At 41.3% G+C, this 21,132-nt stretch overlaps 1 protein-coding gene across 1 annotated transcript in view; it reads right to left on the bottom strand.

The window, feature by feature from the left end:
* IMPG2 (interphotoreceptor matrix proteoglycan 2) overlaps positions 1 to 21,132 on the bottom strand; it is a gene marked incomplete at its 5' end in the record, with an annotated part of 58,544 nt that overhangs the window by 25,085 nt on the left and 12,327 nt on the right. Inside the window, 3 exons of the mRNA XM_083500628.1 lie at positions 10,408 to 10,431; positions 10,539 to 10,570; positions 20,154 to 20,320. Coding sequence (XP_083356754.1) covers positions 10,408 to 10,431; positions 10,539 to 10,570; positions 20,154 to 20,320 — 223 coding nt within the window. The remainder of the gene's footprint in view (positions 1 to 10,407; positions 10,432 to 10,538; positions 10,571 to 20,153; positions 20,321 to 21,132) is intronic.

The raw sequence follows: 21,132 nt of genomic DNA, 5'->3' as shown, positions 1-21,132 counted from the left end.
TGGCTTTCAATATAGTTTTAAACAAATAACAATTTATTACAACTGCAGCTGCTGAAGGAACAACACCACCTTTTCCCAATAGCAATGGATCCCACATAAACCATTTAACAACCACCAAATCACTGAAAGCCACTGAAACCATAGGAAAACACTTTTTTTTTAACCTGCTGCCCCCCACCCCACATCATTAAAGGTGTTACTATGCAAACTGATTGGTACAACTAAGGTACCAGCACTGAGAAGACCTGATTAGCCATCCCATCTCTCCACAGAAAATAATATAGAAAAACAAATGTTTACAGTCAAATAGTCTTCTTTGTTTTAATTCACAATGAAGGAGAAGAGAGCTGTAGGGTTTTAAAAAATCAACAACAAAATAACAACTAGAAGTGTTTATGTAACTTTTAGTATTACGCAATGTAATGTTGTTATATTTAAAGTAAAAAAAATGTTAAGGGGGAAATCACATGGAATGTAAGAGGTAACAAATTTATCCCTAAATGCATCCTGAAGCCAGTGACGTAATTTCTGGACAGAACCTGGTCTATTTACCGTAATTGCCTAATTTCTCTCTTTAGAGTTCAATTATATTACAAAATTAAACAGTGGTGCTTTATTGGTTCAGAGGGGACATAACACACCACAAACTTTTATAACTCTTGCAGAATGGGAATTCTTTTGAAAGCTCAGATCAAGGTATAGGGTCCCCAGATATTGAAAATGAAATATCTACTACCTGTTTAAATTAAAATATGGATAAACATATATTTTCTTTTTCCTTTGTTCTACCCTTGCTGCAGAACACAGAACTGGTGAGGTGGATTTCACCTTCAGTTATGTTTGTCCAACCCAACAACTTCAGTGAGAAAAATTTGGTCCATGGAGTTCCTATCATAACTTACTTATAGATAAAATGATAAATAACAATACTATAATATCTATTGCCTACCTGCATAAATGAAGCTCTGGATCAGCTTGGCTGAGTATTAAGCAAAATATTAAAAATGTATTAAATGTATAAGCAGATTTTTGTAAACAATAGAGACCTAAGTACAGAGAACAGAGAACTTCAGTCACCTAGGCGTATGCAACACTGTTAAGGTTTGGAGCTCAGGCAACCTCACCAATATACAAATTCCATAGTAAGTGTAGCCATGCTTCTACTGAAAACCTGAAGGAATCTGCATGTTGATTTTTATAGAGATTTCCAGTTATGAGGTAAAAATATTCTCTTCAAAAAGGAAACAGGCAAACTGTCCTGCAATGTCATTGTACCCCATTTACTTTACCAAGGGTGAAACAACTCAGGTAAATGCATAGTTTGGACTATTAGCATGCTTAATATTTCTATTTTACATACCACCTTGAGGGGAACTAATTGGGACTGGGACCTTCATGAGGGCAGAGTGGTCTTCTAACACTTCAACACCATAGCAAAATCCTGACAAATATCCTACCTCCAATAGCTGCTATTTGTGTTGGCAGCTTCCCTCACAACACAAAAAGCAGCTTTTGAAGAGGGATTTTCCTTACGATCACATCATGAAGGTAAAGGTTTTTGTTTTGTTTCTAAAATCTCCTTCATCATGACTCCACCTTGATTTTTCTCCTGCTGCTATTTAAAGTAGAGAAATTTAGCATGAAAGTTATACTCTGCTCAACAATTATTTTCAGAGTAGATAATTGTTTTATTTTTATGATATGCCAGTCAGGTCAGCAAGGGCTGTTTCCCACACTGGCCCTAATTTATCCAAAACTAGGCTGCAATCCTAAGAACACATGTGCTTGGGAGTAAGTTCCATTGAACTCAGTGGGACTTACTTCTGAGTAAGACGCGCACAAGATTGCTCTGTCAGTCTAAAATTTTGCTTGCCACTGATTGTCCGTTGAGATTCCTGCATTGCAGGGAGTTGGACTGGTTTGGTCCTCAGGGTCCCATCCAACTCTACAATTCTGTGATTCTAAAAGGGGAATGTACTGTACCATGAAAAAACACAAGTATTTAAGCTAGAAGCATATTTTGGATCTGTACTGAAGTCTCCTGGGGTAAACACTGTACAGTAAGATTAAACACATGTGATAGAGCTTCAAGGTTCTAACTTTAGGTGGATCAGAGCCACAGTGTAATATTTTTGGGAAGCCACAGAAAGGCTTCACACCTTTGTTTTCTAGAAAGGCATTTCTAGGCTGTTTCTGGATTCTCATGGAGAAAACAGCTGTCAAAAGCATAGGGGAAGGGCCAGGGCTCAGTGGCAGCTGCTCTGCATGTAGAAGGTTCCAGATTCAATCCCTAGTATTTCCAGATAGGCTGGGAGAAAGCCCTGCCTGAAATCCTGGACAGTCGTTGCCACTCAGTGTAAAGCAGATTCCTATATTCCTTAGCTCCCAGACTGCTGGAAAATATAAATTCAGTTGGTTCAGTGCTGCAGGGTTACTAATTGCTCTGGATTACTGGCATTGTCGGGGTTACTGACAATGTGTGATGCACATTGTCAGACAGAAGACATGGGATCATTATTGAACCCCACCCTATCAGCAGAAGGCCTGTACAAGGACTGCCACTTGTGCAACAGGGCTTTTCCCACTCTCCTTCCCCTGTACCCCCAAAATTGGCAGGGCGGGGTGGGAGACCCCTCAGAACAGTGAGGAGGTTAGCTGAGGGGAATTGTTTCATTGGGCAACCTGCAATGCTTGTGCAGACGAAGCATTCATCATAGCACAATGTTTAATTTTACCTTTAGCCTTTGTATCTCCTATTATCAAAAAGTGGTAAGATACTTTGAATTTGCAATGTAAGGTGCATTCCAGGTTGCCATATTTCCAAAAAACTGGCTTGCCATACATCTGGATTTCCCCAGACATTTTTTTGGCGATCGGACACTGCTTCTGACTACAGTATTCTGAGTATGTCCAGGAAATTCCAGCCATATGACAATCCTTAAAGCACCTGATATCCTTTGTAATTAAATGAATGGGAAATAACTCATTTTTGCATTGGGCTTATCAACTATTAAACATTACCTTTCAAAAATCTGAGATATAAATAAAAGAGCCCCCAGCCCCTCTTTTAAGATTAGACAATACTTCTCTTAAGTTTACATTCAATTATAATAAGGGATATCCAGTGTTAGTTGGCATTTAGGTCTGAGTATTGACTAACTCTGGATTCCACACACTTAGCCATTTATATTCCATTTTAATCCAATGAATTTACAAGGTGGATTGCAATCAAAGAAAACAATTATAAATCAATGAAAGAACATGCAAAGTTCCAAGTAAAACAACTACAACCAATAACATGAGCAGCATCAACAAAACACCAAATAAAACAACAGCAGAAGCAGTATATTCATTAAAATCTGACGTGAATAAAGCCGTTTTAGGCTTGCCAAAACCTCAAAAGAGTGGGCACTAGTCAGGCCATGGTACAGCTATCTGGTAACGTATCTTGCATGCTGTTTTCGCCGTGTGTTGCATGTGGGGCTGCCCTTGAATACAGTTCAGAAATAGAGTTAGCAGTTAGCACACAACTCCTAAATTAATAACCAAGGCCAGATGTACAGAGCACATCTAGCCAGACTTGGAACAGCAGTTCTAGCTCCTAATCCTTTCCCAGGCCTAAGTTAAGGTGCTAGTTTTTATCTTTAAAAGGACTATACAATATTAACTGCCCTTCTCCCACATGATTCTGCCAAATAATGGATTTCTTCTGCAGAGACATTTCTTCAGTTTTCCCCACCTACTGTGGTAAGAAGGTTGGTGCAAGGTGCTCTCCATATTTACCCAAGCTTTTATGCTGTGGAGTCTTGCATTGTTTCAATATTATTCTTGCCTTCTGTTTTTTTACCTCTACTGCTATTGGTTTTTTATGCCGGTTTATATGGTTTTTATGTATTTATTGTAATATTTTGTTTTTGTTTTTGTTAGCTGCCCTGAAAAACTGACATAGAAATAGTACAAAAATAACCATGAGCGTAGAAGCTAGCCATTTTATTATCTGCTTAAATTCTATAATATAATCATAAGGGCAAAATTTGAAAAGCTATGTGTTGGAGCATAAAGTCAAAAATACCTCAGCATATACACATTAAACACACATCAACAACAATAATAGATGAAAATCCTCAACTGCTATTTCAAGATCCCCAAGAAAATCGGAGGCTGCAAACAGTAAGTTAAGGAACTATTTGCCATTTGCGAGTAAGCCACTAGTACTCTAGGTTACTTCAAAGGGAAACAGCCATAGCTCAACGGTAGAGCAAATTCTTAGAATGCAGAAAATTGTTGGTTCAACCCCTGACGTATACATGTGGGGCTGAGAAAGATGCCTGTCTGAAACCCCAATGAGTTGGTTGGGATGTAGACAATACAGTGGTACCTCAGGTTACATACGCTTCAGGTTACATACGCTTCAGGTTACAGACTCCGCTAACCCAGAAATAGTACCTCAGGTTAAGAACTTTGCTTCAGGGTGAGAACAGAAATTGTGCAGCGGCGGCGCAGCAGCAGCAGCAGGAGGCCCCATTAGCTAAAGTGGTGCTTCAGGTTAAGAACAGTTTCAGGTGAAGAACAGACCTCCAGAAGAAATTAAGTTCTTAACCTGAGGTACCACTGTACTGAACTAGGTCTGGACCACTGGTCTGAGTCAGTATAAGGCACTTCCTATGTTTTGCAAATCAGGAAAGAATGAATGTTTGTTGATGTTTGTTTGGCTTATGTGGTGTGAGAACCAGGACACTGAATTGTCCAAGGGAAGGCCCAATTTTAACCTTCGCCTCCCAAAGTTTCATAGTATTTGTTCTGAAACAAATGTACCCTCCTAGCATTTATTACCCATACATAACATTCTAAAATCCCACACCTGATTTTTCTAATTATAATTGCAGAGGGTGGGGTTGTATTTAATAGAATTCTTCCATTCTGGCCACAATCACAATTTTGCGACATTACGCAACATTTAGAGGGCTAACAACCTATGTTTCCCACGCTTTGCAAATGCTGCATAGATCTGTGTTTTAAATACGCCTGTTTTGGTTAAATAGTGAGTCAAGATCTATATGCCTTTCTGAATTCAGGCAGTCAGCTGTTTTTTGTTTGTTTTTTGTTTTGTAGTTCCTTACATAGGTAGGATTTTGGGGTTAATTGGCATTCCCCAATTATTTCCCAATGACATCTACAATCTCCTATAGTGCAAATCCATTTCAGAACAAAGAAGTCATAATCAGCTGCCCATGTTGTTATTTATTTAAGCATCTTCAATGTGCATGGTGTTTCATACAGTATAAAAGGGCAGATCCCTGCCCCAAGGAGCTTATAACAAGAAATGTCAGAGCAGTCTTGCTGGATTAGACCAAAGTTCCATCTAGTTGGTGATCACAGTGGCTAACCAAATGCCTGCAGGAAACCCACAGGAAGACATGAGCTAAATAGCACTCTTCATCTAAAATTCAACACAGAGTAAACAACAAAGGAGGAAAGGGGAGGCTGGACCTTCCTAGGTAGGGCATTCTAGGTGGAATGTGCCACTGCAGAGAAAACCCTGCTCTTCATCACAGACAGCAGCAGAGATGCTCTGAGGATCTTAACTGAAGAGGAAGCAGGTTTTCTTTCAAGAAGGGCTGGACCAAGACATTTTGGTGCTTGAGGCAAAGCACAAAATGGTCCTCCCTCCCCACTAGGGAAGAAGGGATGAGTGAAGAGATACATCAGGAACAACGGATGGGGGAGAGAAAGATCTCCATTGGGATCTGCTGCCCCTGTGGATTTTGCTGCCTGAGGTAGTAACCTCACCTTGCCTCACAGGTGGGCCAGCCCTGCCTTCAAGTATCTCAGGGCCAGATCGGTTAGAAGCTAGACAACCATCATATGAGTCAGCACTCTTGATCTTTGGAGTAAAAACAAAAATTAAGTCAATTGCTTCCCACTCCCCACAAGAATCCACAGGTGCTTATTTGATTTCAATAACAATTTCGAGCTTTCATTATGACATAGATTATATATCAAGGTATGAAGGCAAAGTTTATGATTTGGTGTGCAGTACTGAATATATTGCCATTTTTTCTTTTAAGTTTAAGGCTTTTTTTTACCCTGAACACCATTTCCCATTTAAATTATACATGTGTATAGAAGGATACAAAGCCTAATTAAAAATAATAATAATCAATACTGATTTAAGGACTTGGTCTTCTACAACTTTTAAAGAGCCAAGTCTCTTTCTACATTCATGAAACATCAGTTATATTGGAACATACTTTCATCCCAGTGTTGCGTAATAGTCAGTAAAACCAACCGAGCTATTCCTGGAAGTAAGTTATGCAATAAAAACAAAACATCTTCATTTTCTAGCTACTCCAAAACTATCCAGTACACAATAATTAGCTGAAATCACCTATGCACAACTATTTTCCCAAGTCCGGGTGAGATTTTATGAGGTGCTAAGGGAGACATAGCCAAAGCTGTAGTTTTATAACATTGTGCCAGACTTTTTTTTTTTTTGTAGAACAACTGTTTTAAGATTATGAAAACAAGGTGAAAACAAAGGCTTTCCACAAAGCATTTTAAGTTGATTTGCCACCTTAATTTATATGTCCTTTAAGTTTGAACCCTTCCCTTTGATCTCTAGAAGTTAAATATTTGAGTGGCAGGTTGGGTACCTCTCAACTCTCATGCACAAGGCAAAGTGAAGTGGCTACTTTAAACAGGAGACACTGGTGTGTGGCAGCAAGGAGTCGAAGGACAGATCTGTGAGTGCCCCACACAACCTGACCCTTCTAACCCTTCCCATGGCTCTCAGGTGCAGAGGAGGATGCTGTCTGGCCACCAGTGTTGAACTAAAATTCAACTGCCATTGAAAGGGGGGGGGGTGCACCATCTTGTCCTTTGAATCGGGCATAAAAATATCTTGGGCCTGCCCTGCTCATTCATGTATGTCATGGCTGGGCAACCTTTTTGAAATTGAGGACTGCATTGTGTCAGGGGGAAAGTCGTTGAGGCCATTTAGAAATGGTGAGCAGAGCCAAAGTGCATGTGAATAACTGATTTCCCTCCTTATCTCCCTCTGAGACATCACCCACCCATTCAGAGAGACACAAAAGCACACAAGCAAGATCCATCCATTCAGGCACATAACCCATTCATCCATTCTCTCTCCCATTCTTCTTTCTCTCTCACACACACAGCCACCAGGCCTGTGTGGGGTGGGGGCAGCCAGTTACACTTGCCCCGAGCCTTGGAGGGCTAAGCTGGCTGGGGATGAGCACCAGGAGCCTGCCAGACTTACACTATCATGCAAAGAACACCCTGGGCCTTCCAGCCGACTGGGGACATCTGCCTCAGGCAAGCTCTGTATGGGCCTGTCCTCATCCCTTCACAGAAACACAAAATACCAAGCCAACTTGCCCATGCACAAGATCCTCACTTTCCAAATCTGAAGCCAGCCTGAGAGCTCTGCCAGCATATTTCAGGTCACTAGTCCAACCACCATGTTGCCACTGGAGAAAGAGAAGAGCAGGCAGGCAATGCAGGACCTCTTCCCTTTGTCCTCTCCATAGTCTGCCCTCTGAGAGTGGTAAGGGAGCAATCAGTCTTGAAATGTTCATAGTATTTAAGAGTGCAGTTGGCCATCTCTGCTCTGTGGTCGGCATTCTTGAGCATGGCTGTTGGAGCATCTCTTTGGCACCTGCACTCAAAGGGCAGAAAAAGGAGTGTGCACAATACCTAGACACCTTCTCTTTGTAACCCCCATATTTTAGTTAAATATTCTCATTGGAAAACTTCTAAATGCATTCATGTGGACATCAAATGCCAGTGAACTGCTTCCTTTCCATTCCATCTCCCCAATGGCCTATCCACATAGGATTGTATCCAATGGTATCACTGTTGACAATCAGAACAGCAGAACAGGGTCAGAGTCAGCAGAACAGGGGGTGAATAAATTTCCAGCTGTTCTGTTTTCCCCAAGCTTCCCAAATGTGCTCTTCAGGGTCCTCCAACCATCTAGAACAGATTCAAGGGTGTTAGGGAGCTTCAGTGGGGAGGGGTATCTAAAAAAATGGCCTCTTTCCCCATTCTGCTGACTGTCAGCTGAGCAACACTGTTGGATACACCCGAAAGTAAATTCTTGTGGAAATTGCATCAGTTGTGAAATTATAAATATTCTTAAGGGGTTCCTTGCCCCAAAGGAAACTGATATATTGTAGTCAGTGGCTTCAAAAGCCACTACAGGACAGGCTACTGCTGAGTAAATACATCAGAGTAAGGTAAGACAGGAAATGAAGCTTTTTGTGAAAATAGATGTGTTACAAGCACACCAAGTGCATCTCTGTTTTCTTCAATGAAATGTTGGAGAGTATGGTAGCCACATTTGGCACCTGCCTAGCATCTGGTGTAAGAAGTGAAAACAACACATCTGCTAACACTTGCACATGCTTGGAGATGCATGCATCCCCTTCACACTTGGTGCATGTTGGACACATAATACAGCTGCCACACAGCATGTGAATCTGCTGCGATCTCAATTATTGGAATGGCAACTATACTGAAGTTAATTCTACTTCAGACATATTTGTTTTCTTCTCTTAGCTGCTCTTTGAAAAAGAGCAGCTTTTCCTGTCATGTTTAATAGAAAGCAGCATGATTTCTTGACATCTAAATGCAGTTCTGATTCCTTAGTTACAATGCCAGTTTATTGCTCCATGGAATGTCTGGACTTGGAAGCCATCCCTGGCTGCCTCCTGATTTTTGGGGGGTGGGGATGGACCAAGTATTGGAATTTCAGCCTTGCAAACAGAGTCCAACCTCTCAGCACTTGAGTACACATGTCCCAGTACTTCAAAAAATAATGACACTATAAAAATTCCTTTAAAAATTAGTTAAAGTTGTTTCTCACACAAGAAAAATAGCTGGTTTCAAACAACTCAGTGTTTGAAGTGCTCTTGTTCTCTCCAGGACAGGCCTCAACTTAGACAGATCTTTTGTGGTCAAGATTTAAAAGCACATCCAAAGACACGCCAGGTTTATATAAAACAATGCAGTGTTGAAATGCACAGTGCAGAAAATTCTGTTCAAAATTAAAGACACTAGTGCCATATAGAATCAGAAGAAATCTAAAATAAAGGAGTTTTGGATCTCAAAACTTGATATGTCCAAACCTGGACTTGGAGACAGATGTTGCATGCAACTGTAATTACTCTTCCAAAAAACCCCCACACAAACCCAGATTTTGTTCATGCGGAATTCCACAACTGTGGTCAAACCCCAGCCTTGCTATTTAAACCTTTTACATGGACAGCATAGTCAAGAAGGTATCTCAGTAGTTGTGGTGATTTGGGGGGGGGGGGAGTAAATGGTCTCTGGATATTTAAATACCAAAAACATTATAGGTAATAAAGCACACAGCACTTTTATCTATGGCCCTTTGAATGTTGTTGGACCACAGCTACCACAGTCCCTTAACACTGGCCATGCTGGCTGGGAGTCCAATAACCACTGAAGGACCACAGGTTTACTATCCCTGGTTTAGAACCTAAACTAGTCAAACTCTTAGAATGTCATTTTTTTTATTTTAAAAAAGTGCTATTGTAGTTATGCAGTCATTTTATAAGAGCATTTATATTCTGTTTAAGAGTATTTTATGTTATCTTTCCAGTGAGTGCATTGCTTACATTTGCATTCCCAAATCTACCTGCAGAATTTATTTGTAATGATGGCCAACGGCAGCCACACAGCTAGTTCTAGCCCTTACACACAGTATCTACACAGGAAACCAAATAGTTCCTTGGACCCACCTAGCCCAGGAGGGTTTTTAAAATGCTTTTCTTCGAATAGCAGGCCTCCGTACCACATCACAAACTGCTTTTGAAAATCGCCTGCACTTTTGTCACATGGGATGAGCGGCTGCTATTCCAGAAGCACAACTGCAAAACTCCCTTGAGTGTGAGGAAACAGTTGCACACAGTTCTTTGATTAACAAATTGAATCATTTCGTTATCTTATCTTTTAGAACCCTGGGTATCAGAAAAGTGCTTTAGGGTTTGAATGTCAACCCTTCATAGGTATGAAATTGCTAGGCTACAAGCCAATGTCAACAAGTTCATTTCTAGCTATTCTAATTAACACATACATTTTCATGTGGCAGCATGAAGCCTGGCATAATGTCTGAGAAGGCGCATATATATATATATATATATATATATATATATATATATATATATGAATGACACATGCCAAACATTGGGTCGTGAGTCTGCTTTGAGGTTTACACATGGGACCTTCAGTCTGTTTAAGCCTCTAGTGCCACTTTTTGATATTTATATGAAGCATATTCTTACGATGCTTTCATAAAACTGAACACCAGGCAGAGCGGGAAAGGGAGTAGACTAAAGCTTTAAAATTGTATAAGTGACTTACCCACACGCCCAGTCGCTGCAGGGGCTGACAAGAAACCAAAATTTTAAAAGAAGCACAAATGGTTGAAATGCTACTTCATATGTCTAATGATATACACTATTTGTAAAATGCAGGGTAATGTTGATACTCACCCACCCATTGCGTCTTTAGCATAGGACAGCTTCTAGAAAAATAGAAAACCAAATTCCGGGTAAGTACTTCCATTTTGCAAATTTAAAATTTATATTTTTGCACCCTCTGTGATCCCATTCCCATTCTTGTCTAGCACAGGTGAGACTACAGAGAGAAAGCCCCTTGCGAAGATCCTTGGCTACATCTATTCAGGTGAACAGGAAAACTTCAGATGGATTACTCAAATCAAATGACCACATTGCTAGGTTTTTTTGTGTATATTAAATGATGCTTTGCCACATTGCCTACTGTATATTATATTCAGAAAATTCAAGGGGGGAAGGGAAAGGTTAAATAGAAATCCACTTTCTTTATGTTGCTTCAGAAAACATATGTGGTCTTGTTAATGTGATCAAACTCCATTCAAGCTTTCTGAGAACCACCAGCAAAACTGAACGCAAACAACTGGAGGGATCTGACTGGGTAACTGTTGAACAGCTATGCAGAAAGCCATCCACAATTAGTGTGGCATACATCACTACAGTTCTCTAGAACCATTATAATACAGGCAAATTCAGAATAATAGAATGACAGATTTTGGTTGCTCTGTGTGCATGTGTGTGTGTAAGCAATATCATTTTGTGTTTTTAATGTATTATATGTTTGGTGTTAGCCGCCCTGAGCCCGGTCTTGGCTGGGGAGGGTGGGGTATAATTCTTTTTTTTTTTTTAGAAACTATTATTATTATTATTATTAAAGGGGCAGCATAAAAGCAAGCTATCAAGGGAGTGACAAGTGTACAATACAAAATTGTACTTTTATCATAGGCATGTGTACAGGCTTAAAAAAGTACCAAAAAGTTTATGCCTCATTTTTTAAGTTTTTATTTTTAAAGTAACATAGTTGGAATTTTTTTAGTAAATTTTAGTTTCTTTGTTTGATGAACAAAAATTAATGTCCTTTTTAATTATGTGTTCAATAAATGTTCACTTTTAAAATAAATGAATAAAATTCGCTGAGTGCACGCCCTCATGAAATTTTGCGCAAATGCCTATGACTTCGCTAATAAAATCCAATAAAAGGTTAAAATCAGGAATATCCCTTGAATGAAGGACACTTTAAAAGTGTTTGTCTGACTTCATAACACCTTAGTCCTATGATTCTGGATGACCAGAGAATATTATTACAATAAATTGCTGCATTCTGGACACCTTTCTAAAACCACCAATAAGGCAAAGCATCAGTAGTCCATATGCTCCCTGAATAACAACCAGGAATGATCCTTTTTCCCGCTCCATGGCCATACAATTCCTCTAAGTAGTAAACTTGAATAAGGAAAATAACTATTTCCCCAAAACACATCTCTCTCTAAATTGCTTAGGCAGGTGACCCGGTCAAGACCAGCAGGCTTAAAATAACACTTACCAGAAGTGTTTCGGTTTGATGGCACATGTAAGCGTGCTGTCACCCTGGATATTGTGGGATTAGGCACTCACTCCTGCTGTCTGGGCTTAGGACTCTGGGCAGGTGGCTTTGAAAGAATGCACGAAACACACTGCACGGGATCAGAAATACTGGTGCTCCTCCCTTGGCTTTATTTTATTCTATTTATTAAATTTATGTCCTACCCACAGGAGCCCAAGGTGGCAAACATCAAAATGTTAAAACAATACAATTTAAAATATGAACAACGGCAGACAACTGCTGTGTCTGGAGACAGGCAGGCAGGTTGTGTACTCACAGCAGCGACCAGATGAGGAATAACCATTGAGAAGAGCACAGAGAGAAGAAATACTGTGGTGCCCCAGCGGCAACAAAACATGTCTCTCCCGCATCACTCTCTACAGCCACAGCAAGTGCTGCAACCTTCCAACCGTTTGCCTTCACCCCCTAAGTCTCACTCCTCCACTGTCTCCCGAGATGGACGGATGCCAAGAGCATACCAGTTAGAAATGAATTGTATTATGTCTGCCTTCCAAAAGTTTCCTTCAAGTCGAGCAATTTCCATTGCTCCCTCAGTGCATGAGTTTCAGGCAAACTCGGGATTTCGTATCTAAGGGCATTTTCCCAGCACAGTAACAAAATGCTTTGTGCTCCCTTCCTTGGCCCAAGATGCACAGAGAGCTTCCTTGCCTGCAAGGAATTCCCAATTCAGTGGTGGGAGCAGATGCATGCAAAGGCTTATGTGTGTGTGGAGGACCTGCTCTGCCTTTAGGCTGAGTGAGGCAGCTGCCTTAGGCAGTGAGAGAGCATGGAATATTAGTGAGGTGTTAGAGAAGAAAGCTTGAGGCCTTGCCACTATACCCTCTAAGCTAGCCTGTTGCCCTCAAGCGCAGTCAAGGATGGTGTTCTGCTGCCGTATTTAGATTAAAACTCAATTGCCAGTCTGATTGGTTTCTGGCTGTGGGTGTGTGATGGGGTAAATGTAAAGGGACCCCTGACCATTAGGTCCAGTCGTGACTGACTCTGGGGTTACGCCGCTTATCTCAATTTATTGGCCGAGGGAGCCAGCGTACAGCTTCTGGGTCATGTGGCCAGCATGACTAAGCCGCTTCTGGTGAACCAGAGCAGTGCACGGAAACGCCGTTTACCTTCCCGCCGGAACGGTATCTACTTGCACTTTGAGGTGCTTTCAAACTGCTAGGTTGGCAGGAGCAGGGAATGAGCAATGGGAGCTCACCCTGTCGTGGGGATTCGAACCACCGACCTTCTGATCGGCAAGCCCTAGGCTCTGTGGTTTAACCCACAGCGCCACCCGCGTCCCTTGTAATGGAGTAGGGGTGACTAATTCTCTCTTGTCTAAGGCAATCCTATGTCTCTGTGTGTGAAGCTTCCTTTTCCACTGAAAAGATTCCGGTTGGCTGAGTTCTTAGTGTGCTTCTCAGAGGCTCTGAATTGGCAGCGAGAATACTAAAGTAAGCTTGCAACTACTTCACTGGACCTGCCAGTGCCTTGTGTCTAATTCCATAAAATATACAGGGTCACAGTCTAAACAGGCCTGTTAAAATCATAATCAATCCCTCTTCACAGGGAACTGCTATCATTCCTGTATTGCAGAGGGCTGGACTAGACAATCCTATGGGTGCCTTCCAACTCTCCAACACATATAAAAACCATTCTGAAAATGCTTTTAAAAAAAAGATTAAAAAAATACATTGGATTTTCCATATGGTTCACCATCACTATCTAGTGTCACATTGTGTATTGCATTTAAAACATACTTAAAATGTTTTATTTGCAGCTGTATAGCTGAGTCCTATGACTCCCCTAAAAGAAAGGGAAGGCTGTCTATGCTTTTCAATATTAAAAAAAACCAAGTAACATAAAGTGCTTCACTAATAAACAAGTAACAGATAATGCTACATGATTATTACGCATGCAGTAAGTACATAAACTAATATGTTTCAACCATAAGCTGTAACAAAACTGGACAGGGTTTACTAGTAAAAGTGAAAAAGACATATCTAGAAAACCTGTGTCTGCATAATATAGTACTAAGTGCCTGGCTGAAAACTAGAGTTGCAAGTTGAGGCAAATTAAGCTGCTTGGGTTGATGAATCCCAAGTAAATATAACTGTGAATAAACAACAAGACATCTGCACATGTTGTTAGTTAAAAAGAGGGAAAGGATAAAGTCGTGCTTGTTCATATCTAACTTGAGCCTTGGCATACTTGTCTGAAAGTCTTTGCCAAAGACTTCCAAAAGAAGCCACTTGCAATACTAATGTGATAACAAGCTCAAAGTTATAGGGAAATGTCTGGAAAATCTTGGGCCTCTGCTCCAAAGTCTGGAATTAAAGATAATCTTGAAGTGCACACAAATGTGCCTTAAAAACAGGAATCATTGTTTTTCTCTCTTCCACAGAGCAAGCACCACTTCTCCCCTCTATTTTACAATTTTTATTTGACAGAGGTAGTAGGCACTATGCTTCAGGCTACTTCTGTTTTTTAAAGAATTGCTTGTATGTTTGTTCATTTGTTCATCTGGAGCCTTCTTTATTTACTTTTAGCACACACGCACACAAAATTGAAAAACTGTTCCCAGGGTGATGGGAAGATGGGTTTGTGACATCATGAGCCTCCAACCAATCAGCACTGTGCTCTGCCAGTTTCTGACCCAATTACACATAGTTTTCTCTGAGGTTGATCCTGTGTGCAGTGACTGGAGTACATTAGAGACATTTCCTTACAATAAACATTATGGAGAGAGTTTAGAGATGACCCCTTTCGAATGGTGTGAAGGTGGATTTGAAGAAACTCCAGCAGAAAACTGGCTGTTGTTTTCTGCTAATTAATAAAACCACCATGTTAATTCTTGTCTCAAGATATTGAACCCAAACTTATTGTACTGAGTATGAATAAAATGCAGTGAGTGTGCATCACTAGGCAGAGAGTGGACAAGCCAGGAAAGCAAACATTCTTGAAAGAGGCACAATAAAACCCAAGAAACCATATGGAATGGAGAAGAAAAGCCATTTCATTTGCTTATTTCAAGTTCTGGTGGAACTGTACGTAACTAAGGATAGAACTATACATTACAAAAAAATGCAAAACCGCCACTGCCAACTCTACGTTGCATTCTCCACATCTCTATTTGAAATGTCTAATTCAATGTACCATATACTCTGACATCACTACAATGTTTGTTTCTCTTCCCCCAGTTTTCTCCATAGGCTTCTGTAGGGACACACTCAGCATAATGATACCAGAACATAAGGGAAATTGAACTCAATAGAAGGTAGGCAAAGGAGGGAACAAGAAAGAGGGCTGCCATTTCCTACAGCAGTCATTTGGGTAATACCCCTACCGGAACTACATATTAATAATCAAGGGTTAAATTCCAAACACTAACATTAATTTAGTTTGAGCTTTACTTAAAACTGCCACACCAAAGGGGTTTGAAATTAGAAGGGACCCTGAGGGTCGTCTAGTTCAACCTTCCGCAATGCAGGAATCTCAACTAAATCATCCATGATGGCCATCCAGCCTCTGCTTCAAAACTGCCAATGAAGGAGAGTCAAACACCTTCCAAGCTTGCTGCATCTTCCTTGCGACAGACCTTTAGATATTTGAAGATGACTATCATGCCCCCTCCCAGCCTCCGCTTCTCCAGGTGAAACATACCCAACTCCCTCAACTGTTCCTTAGAAAACTTGGTTTCCAGAACCTTGCAGAACCATATTGGTTGTTCTCCTCTGCACACATTCCAGCTTGTTAATATCCTTCTTAAAGATGCTGAACAACAAGGGGCCCAGGACAGAACCCTGCAGCACCTCACTTGTCACTTTTTTCCAGGATCATGAGGAACCATTAGTGAGAACACTTTGGGTTTGGGTCAGTCAACTAGCTACAAATCCACTTAACAGGTAACTCGTCCATTCCACATTTTACCAGTTCATCTGCAAGAATATCATGGGGGACTTTGTCAAAAGCCTTAATGAAATTAAGATATACTACATCCACAGTATTCCCCTGATCCCCTCATCCTCCAAAGCTTGTAACTCTATTAAAAATAATAAAGAAAGAAATGAGATTCATTTTGCATTACTTGTTTTTGAGAAATCCATGCTGGGTCTTAATAACCACAGCATCCTTTTCGAAGAGCTCACATACCATCCATTAAATTATCTGTTCTAGGTCCTTTCCTGGTATGGACATCAAGCTGACCACTCAGGAGTTACCCGGGTCTTCTTTTTTCTCCTTTTTGAAGATGGGCACAACATTTGCCTGCCTCCGGTTTGCAGGGACCTCACCTGTTCTCCAAGAATTCTCAAAGATTATAGAGGCTTTGAGATTACATCCACAAGCTCCTTTAGTATCCTTGGGTGCAGCTCATCAGGCCCTGGAGATTTGAATTCATTTAACGTAGCTAAGTGTTCCTTTACTACCCACTTTTCCTATATTGGGCTGCAGTAACCAACAGGTTGGGCACTGTTTTCCTATTGGGTGAAGACAGAGGCAAAGTAGGTGTTGAGCAATTCCCCCTTCTCTCTGTCACCCAATAGCATTTCTCTGTCTTCTCTATACAGAGAACCTATCACCTGCTTGTTCTTTCTCTTGCTTTGAAAATAACCAAATAAACCTTTTAAAATTATTTTTAACCTCTCTTGCATGTCTGAGCTCATTCTCAGCTTTGGTTCACCTGACCTTCTCCCTATAACTGTTGGCAACTTGTCATTGTCTTCCTTTGTGATTTCCCCTTTCTTCCATTTCTTTTACATGCCCTTCCTAAATCTCAGCTCATCTGTAAGCTCTTTAGGCAGTCACACTGGCTTCTTTAGATGCCTTCCACTTTTCTTTATTGTTGGAATTTTCTGCCTTCGTAGCTACAATATTACACCTTTAAGAAATTCCCATCTATCTTACACTCCTTCCTCTTTGAGTACAGTGGTACCTCGGTTTAAGAACAGCCCTGTTTACGAATGATTCGATTTACGAACTCTGCAAAATCGGAAATAGTGTCCCAGTTTTCAAACTTTACCTTGGTATAAGAACAGAAGCCGAACAGTGGAAGGGCACCGGCGGCGGCAGGCCTCATTAGGGAAAGCGCGCCTTGGTTTAAGAATGGTTTCAGTTTAAGAACGGACTTCCAGAACGGATTAAGTTCGTAAACCGAGGTACCACTTTATTTCTGACCATCACCCAGTAGTTCCTTAAGCTTTTTGAAATCAGCCTTATTAAAGTCCAGAGTGCATGTCTGACTACACTCAACTTTCCCTTGCCTCTGTATCATGAAGCCCAAGAGTACATAATCACTTCCTCCCAAGTTTCCCAGTACTTCCACTTCGTCGATCAGTTCCTCCCTGTTGGTGAGGATAGATAGATAATCCCCTTGTTGGTTCTTCTACCTTCTGGGAAATGAAATTGTCGGCCAGGCAGTAGGGTGTCACCTACCACCACATTTCTCTTCCTCCTAGGGGAGTAGCAGGAATCATTCTGTACATTGTACCTTCCACAGCCACCTGGGTATATTCTGAGGTCTACAACCACTGTCCTTGCTCCATTGGCCCAGAATCAGTGTCTGGGGTGAGGGCATGGAATCGATTCTGCAGCTCCAGTAACATGGCTCCCAACAGTCCTGCTTTGGTGTGCCACATTCCTCCGAGGATTTATCTCTTGCAATGGGTTATCTCCCTCCTCTCTAGGGGCACCCCACGTGCATTGCAGTTTCAGGACAGTCCACTCTGCTCTATCACTAATTTCCTCGTCTTGCCCAGCAGCTCAAAGTGTGGGTAGGTGGACCTCAAGTTGCCGTACTTTCTCTTCCAAGAAGGCTTGCACTTACTGCAGGTGTGGATTTGTGTACTCTCACACAGGAAGACAAACATGGTACAGATGTTGCAAGTCACTGAAGCTGCTCCCTCGCCATCCATGTCTCTTGGTCCTAGGTACACCACGAGACAGCACTCTGGGCCTCCCCTTCAAAACACCCCAGCAAAAACCCCTATTTACAAGTCCTGGTCACAAGCTCCCGGAGGCTGCAATCAGCTAAATAGAACTGCTGGCTGCTAACTCCTCCTGCAATATGTTCTTTGACAATAAATCCTCTAAGGATTAGGGAAACCCCCTTTCTGATCCCGTATTACTTTAATCTTGCGCATCTGAACATTGAAGATACGTGATTAAATATTTCTATGAGCTACAAATATCCAAGGAGCTGTAATATACATACCGATCATGCTATTAAAAATATTAACTGTTTTCAAAATGCAAAAAAACCCAAAAAACTTCAGTAGTTAGTGATGTGTTATCATAATAATGAATATTTCTATTTAATATAATGCCCACATGCTCATATCTTAGTTTGGTGCTGAGATCTTTGGCTAGGTAGCCCTCCACCCCTCCCTACCCAGTTTCATTCCTGGGCTCTGTGTTAGCCGAAATAACATTAGAACATCACCAAAATGTTCCCATTGAAAAAAGCACCAGTCTTCTCCCCCCCCCCCGCCCAGTTTATGCATGCCATGTCCCACACCCACCCAGTGCTAGCTCAGCCAATGATTGGGTGGTGGACAGAAGCAAGTTTTGCATTGGCTGATGAGAAAGTGGGCTGGTTAGTATAGCCCTTTGGAAGAACTTCAAATCACTGCCAAATATTACTAATTCTTTGGTTAGGCTTTTGGACACATGCAAAAATGATTAAAAAATACCCCCCTTTGCATGCCATGCTATCACTTTGCAAATCCGGATAATGCCATAACATTATTTTTCTTACAAATGTAGCTGACTGGAAGGTAAGCTTTACCTTTTCTTTACTTCCTTGCCACACAAGGCACTTAGAATTATTGTTTTTTGAGCACTAAGAAGAAAGTGGAAAAACTTAGTGGAATAACAAAAGCATGGAATCAGAGTTGGAAGCAACCACAAAACCTGTTAAGTTTGAACCTTTGTCTAAATGCCAGGACCAACAATCCCTAAACCAATTTGTCTCTATTCCCCATAGATCAACCCAAGCATGCTATGCCAGAAAACAAGAATAGCTTATTGTCTGAAGGTGCCTGAAAGGCAAATTAGGTACAGATGATTCAAACCAGCTTGGATTATTTATCCCCACCCAGGTTCACACATAGTGCTAAGCCAGTACGTTTCCGAGCACAATTCAAAGTGTTGGTGTTGACCTTTAAAGCCCTAAACGGCCTTGGCCCAGTATACCTGAAGGAGCGTCTCCACCCCCATCATTCTGCCTGGACACTGAGGTCCAGCACCAAGGGCCTTCCGGTGGTTCCCTCACTGTGAGAAGCAAATCTACAGGCAACCAGGCAGAGGGCCTTTTTGGTAGCGGCGCCCACCCTGTGGAACACCCTCCCATCAGATGTCAAAGAGATAAACAACTACCTGACATTTAGAAGACATCTGAAGGCAGCCCTGTTCAGGGAAGTTTTTAAAGTTTTTAATCTTTGTTAGAAGCTGCCCAGAGTGGCAAACAAATCAGTGTACTGACTGTGAACATCACTCAGGTGGTCCCCTGCATGGCTGAAGATGGTTGAAGATGGGAGCACATCCATTGCATTAAATACTCATATTTATTTTAATTGCACTTTATTGCTTTTACTTCTTATGCTGTATGACAATGTGAATTCTATGGAATTCAAATTGTAATGCAATAAAATACAATATACAAGCAACATTGAATTCTACCCAGTATCTCCAAAATCTTCATTAGATGGCTTAGGCTCCTTCACCCCCATAATTGGGGATCTTCTCCTTTGCTTTGGTTATGTATCTTTTGGCAACAATAATTTTTAATACATAAATCAATATTGAAACAGCAAAAAAATAACAAAAATCAATATAAAAACATTGGGGAATGGAAACAGACCAGTTTGCGGATTGTTAGTCCTGGCATTTGTGAAGCCAGTTTTTTTGGGGGGGGGGATTTGTGTATAGGGAGGTATACTACTACTACTACTACTACTACTAATAATAATAATAATAATAATAAGCAATAAGCTAAAGAGGAAAGACATCTTTGTAAAACTTCAGAAAGCTAAGCAAGCGTTACTGGAATTTAATTGTGTGAACTACTTCCATTTCAAGGCGTTTAATAAAAGTCGAACCAGCAAAATAACATTTTGGTCTTTCTTACTAGTCAAAGGCTTCTGGCTGAGAGATTTTTAATCTGTTCCCTTACCTACCTTCATTATGAGGCTTTGATGCTCCTCAGACTGGCTGAAGTTGGTGCCCATCTCAAATATACTCATAGTTTCTTCTTCACAGAGATGCAGCCAATTTTGGTACTCTTCGTGTCCTGGGAGCCTATCCCAGAATGTTTTGAAGACTTCCCATACTGCTTCCTGGCACACTGCAAAAGAAAAAATTAAAAGTATTATTATTGTGCACTACCATCACAGGTTGTCATGCAGACAATGAAACAGACTTGAACTTGGTTGCTCTGGGAGGCAAGAATGGCCCCAATGAGCAGAAACTGCGAGGAAACAGTTCACCCAAACGTTAGGAGAAAGTTCCTAATGGTAAAAACTGTTCAGCAATGAAACAGACAGCCTTGAGAGGTAGCGATCACTCGTTCACTGGAGGTATTTAAGCAGATGCTGGGGAACCACCTCTCAGGGATAACATAAGTCCCATAATGCATTGCAGATCCTGCACTGAGCAGGGCTGGACAAGAAGACGTCTAAGATTTCTCCCAACTCCCAATTCTATGATTGATCTGCTTGATCAGACCACTCATCTAGTCTCACATCCTGTTTTCAGCTGGGGGGGGGATGTCCAGGGGTAAAATCCATTGTCTTTTACTGCAAGAAGTGGGAAAGCAGACACTGCTGTGCAATATATGTTTGTTGTGCAAGCAGAAGTAGCATAGCAGTACAAAACAGTGCATGATCGGTTAAAACAGCAGAACACTTCAGCTGGCCCAAGCTGCCTGTTGGATCCAGCTATAGCCCTATAGGACGTGGGTGGCGCTGTAGTCTAAACCACTGAGCCTCTTGGGCTTGCCGATCAGGAGGTCGGTGATTTGAATCCGCATGACAGCGTGAGCTCCCATTGCTCTGTCCCAGCTCCTGCCAACCTAGCAGTTCGAAAGCACGCCAATGCAAGTAGATAAATAGGTACCGCTGTGGCGGGAAGGTAAACAGCATTTCTGTGCACTCTGGT

This window comes from Podarcis liolepis, assembly GCF_965112155.1.
Source record: "Podarcis liolepis genome assembly, chromosome: 4".
Taxonomy (NCBI): domain Eukaryota; kingdom Metazoa; phylum Chordata; class Lepidosauria; order Squamata; family Lacertidae; genus Podarcis; species Podarcis liolepis.
Note: the sequence above shows the minus strand (reverse complement) of the source record. Positions and strands in the feature narration are given on the sequence as shown.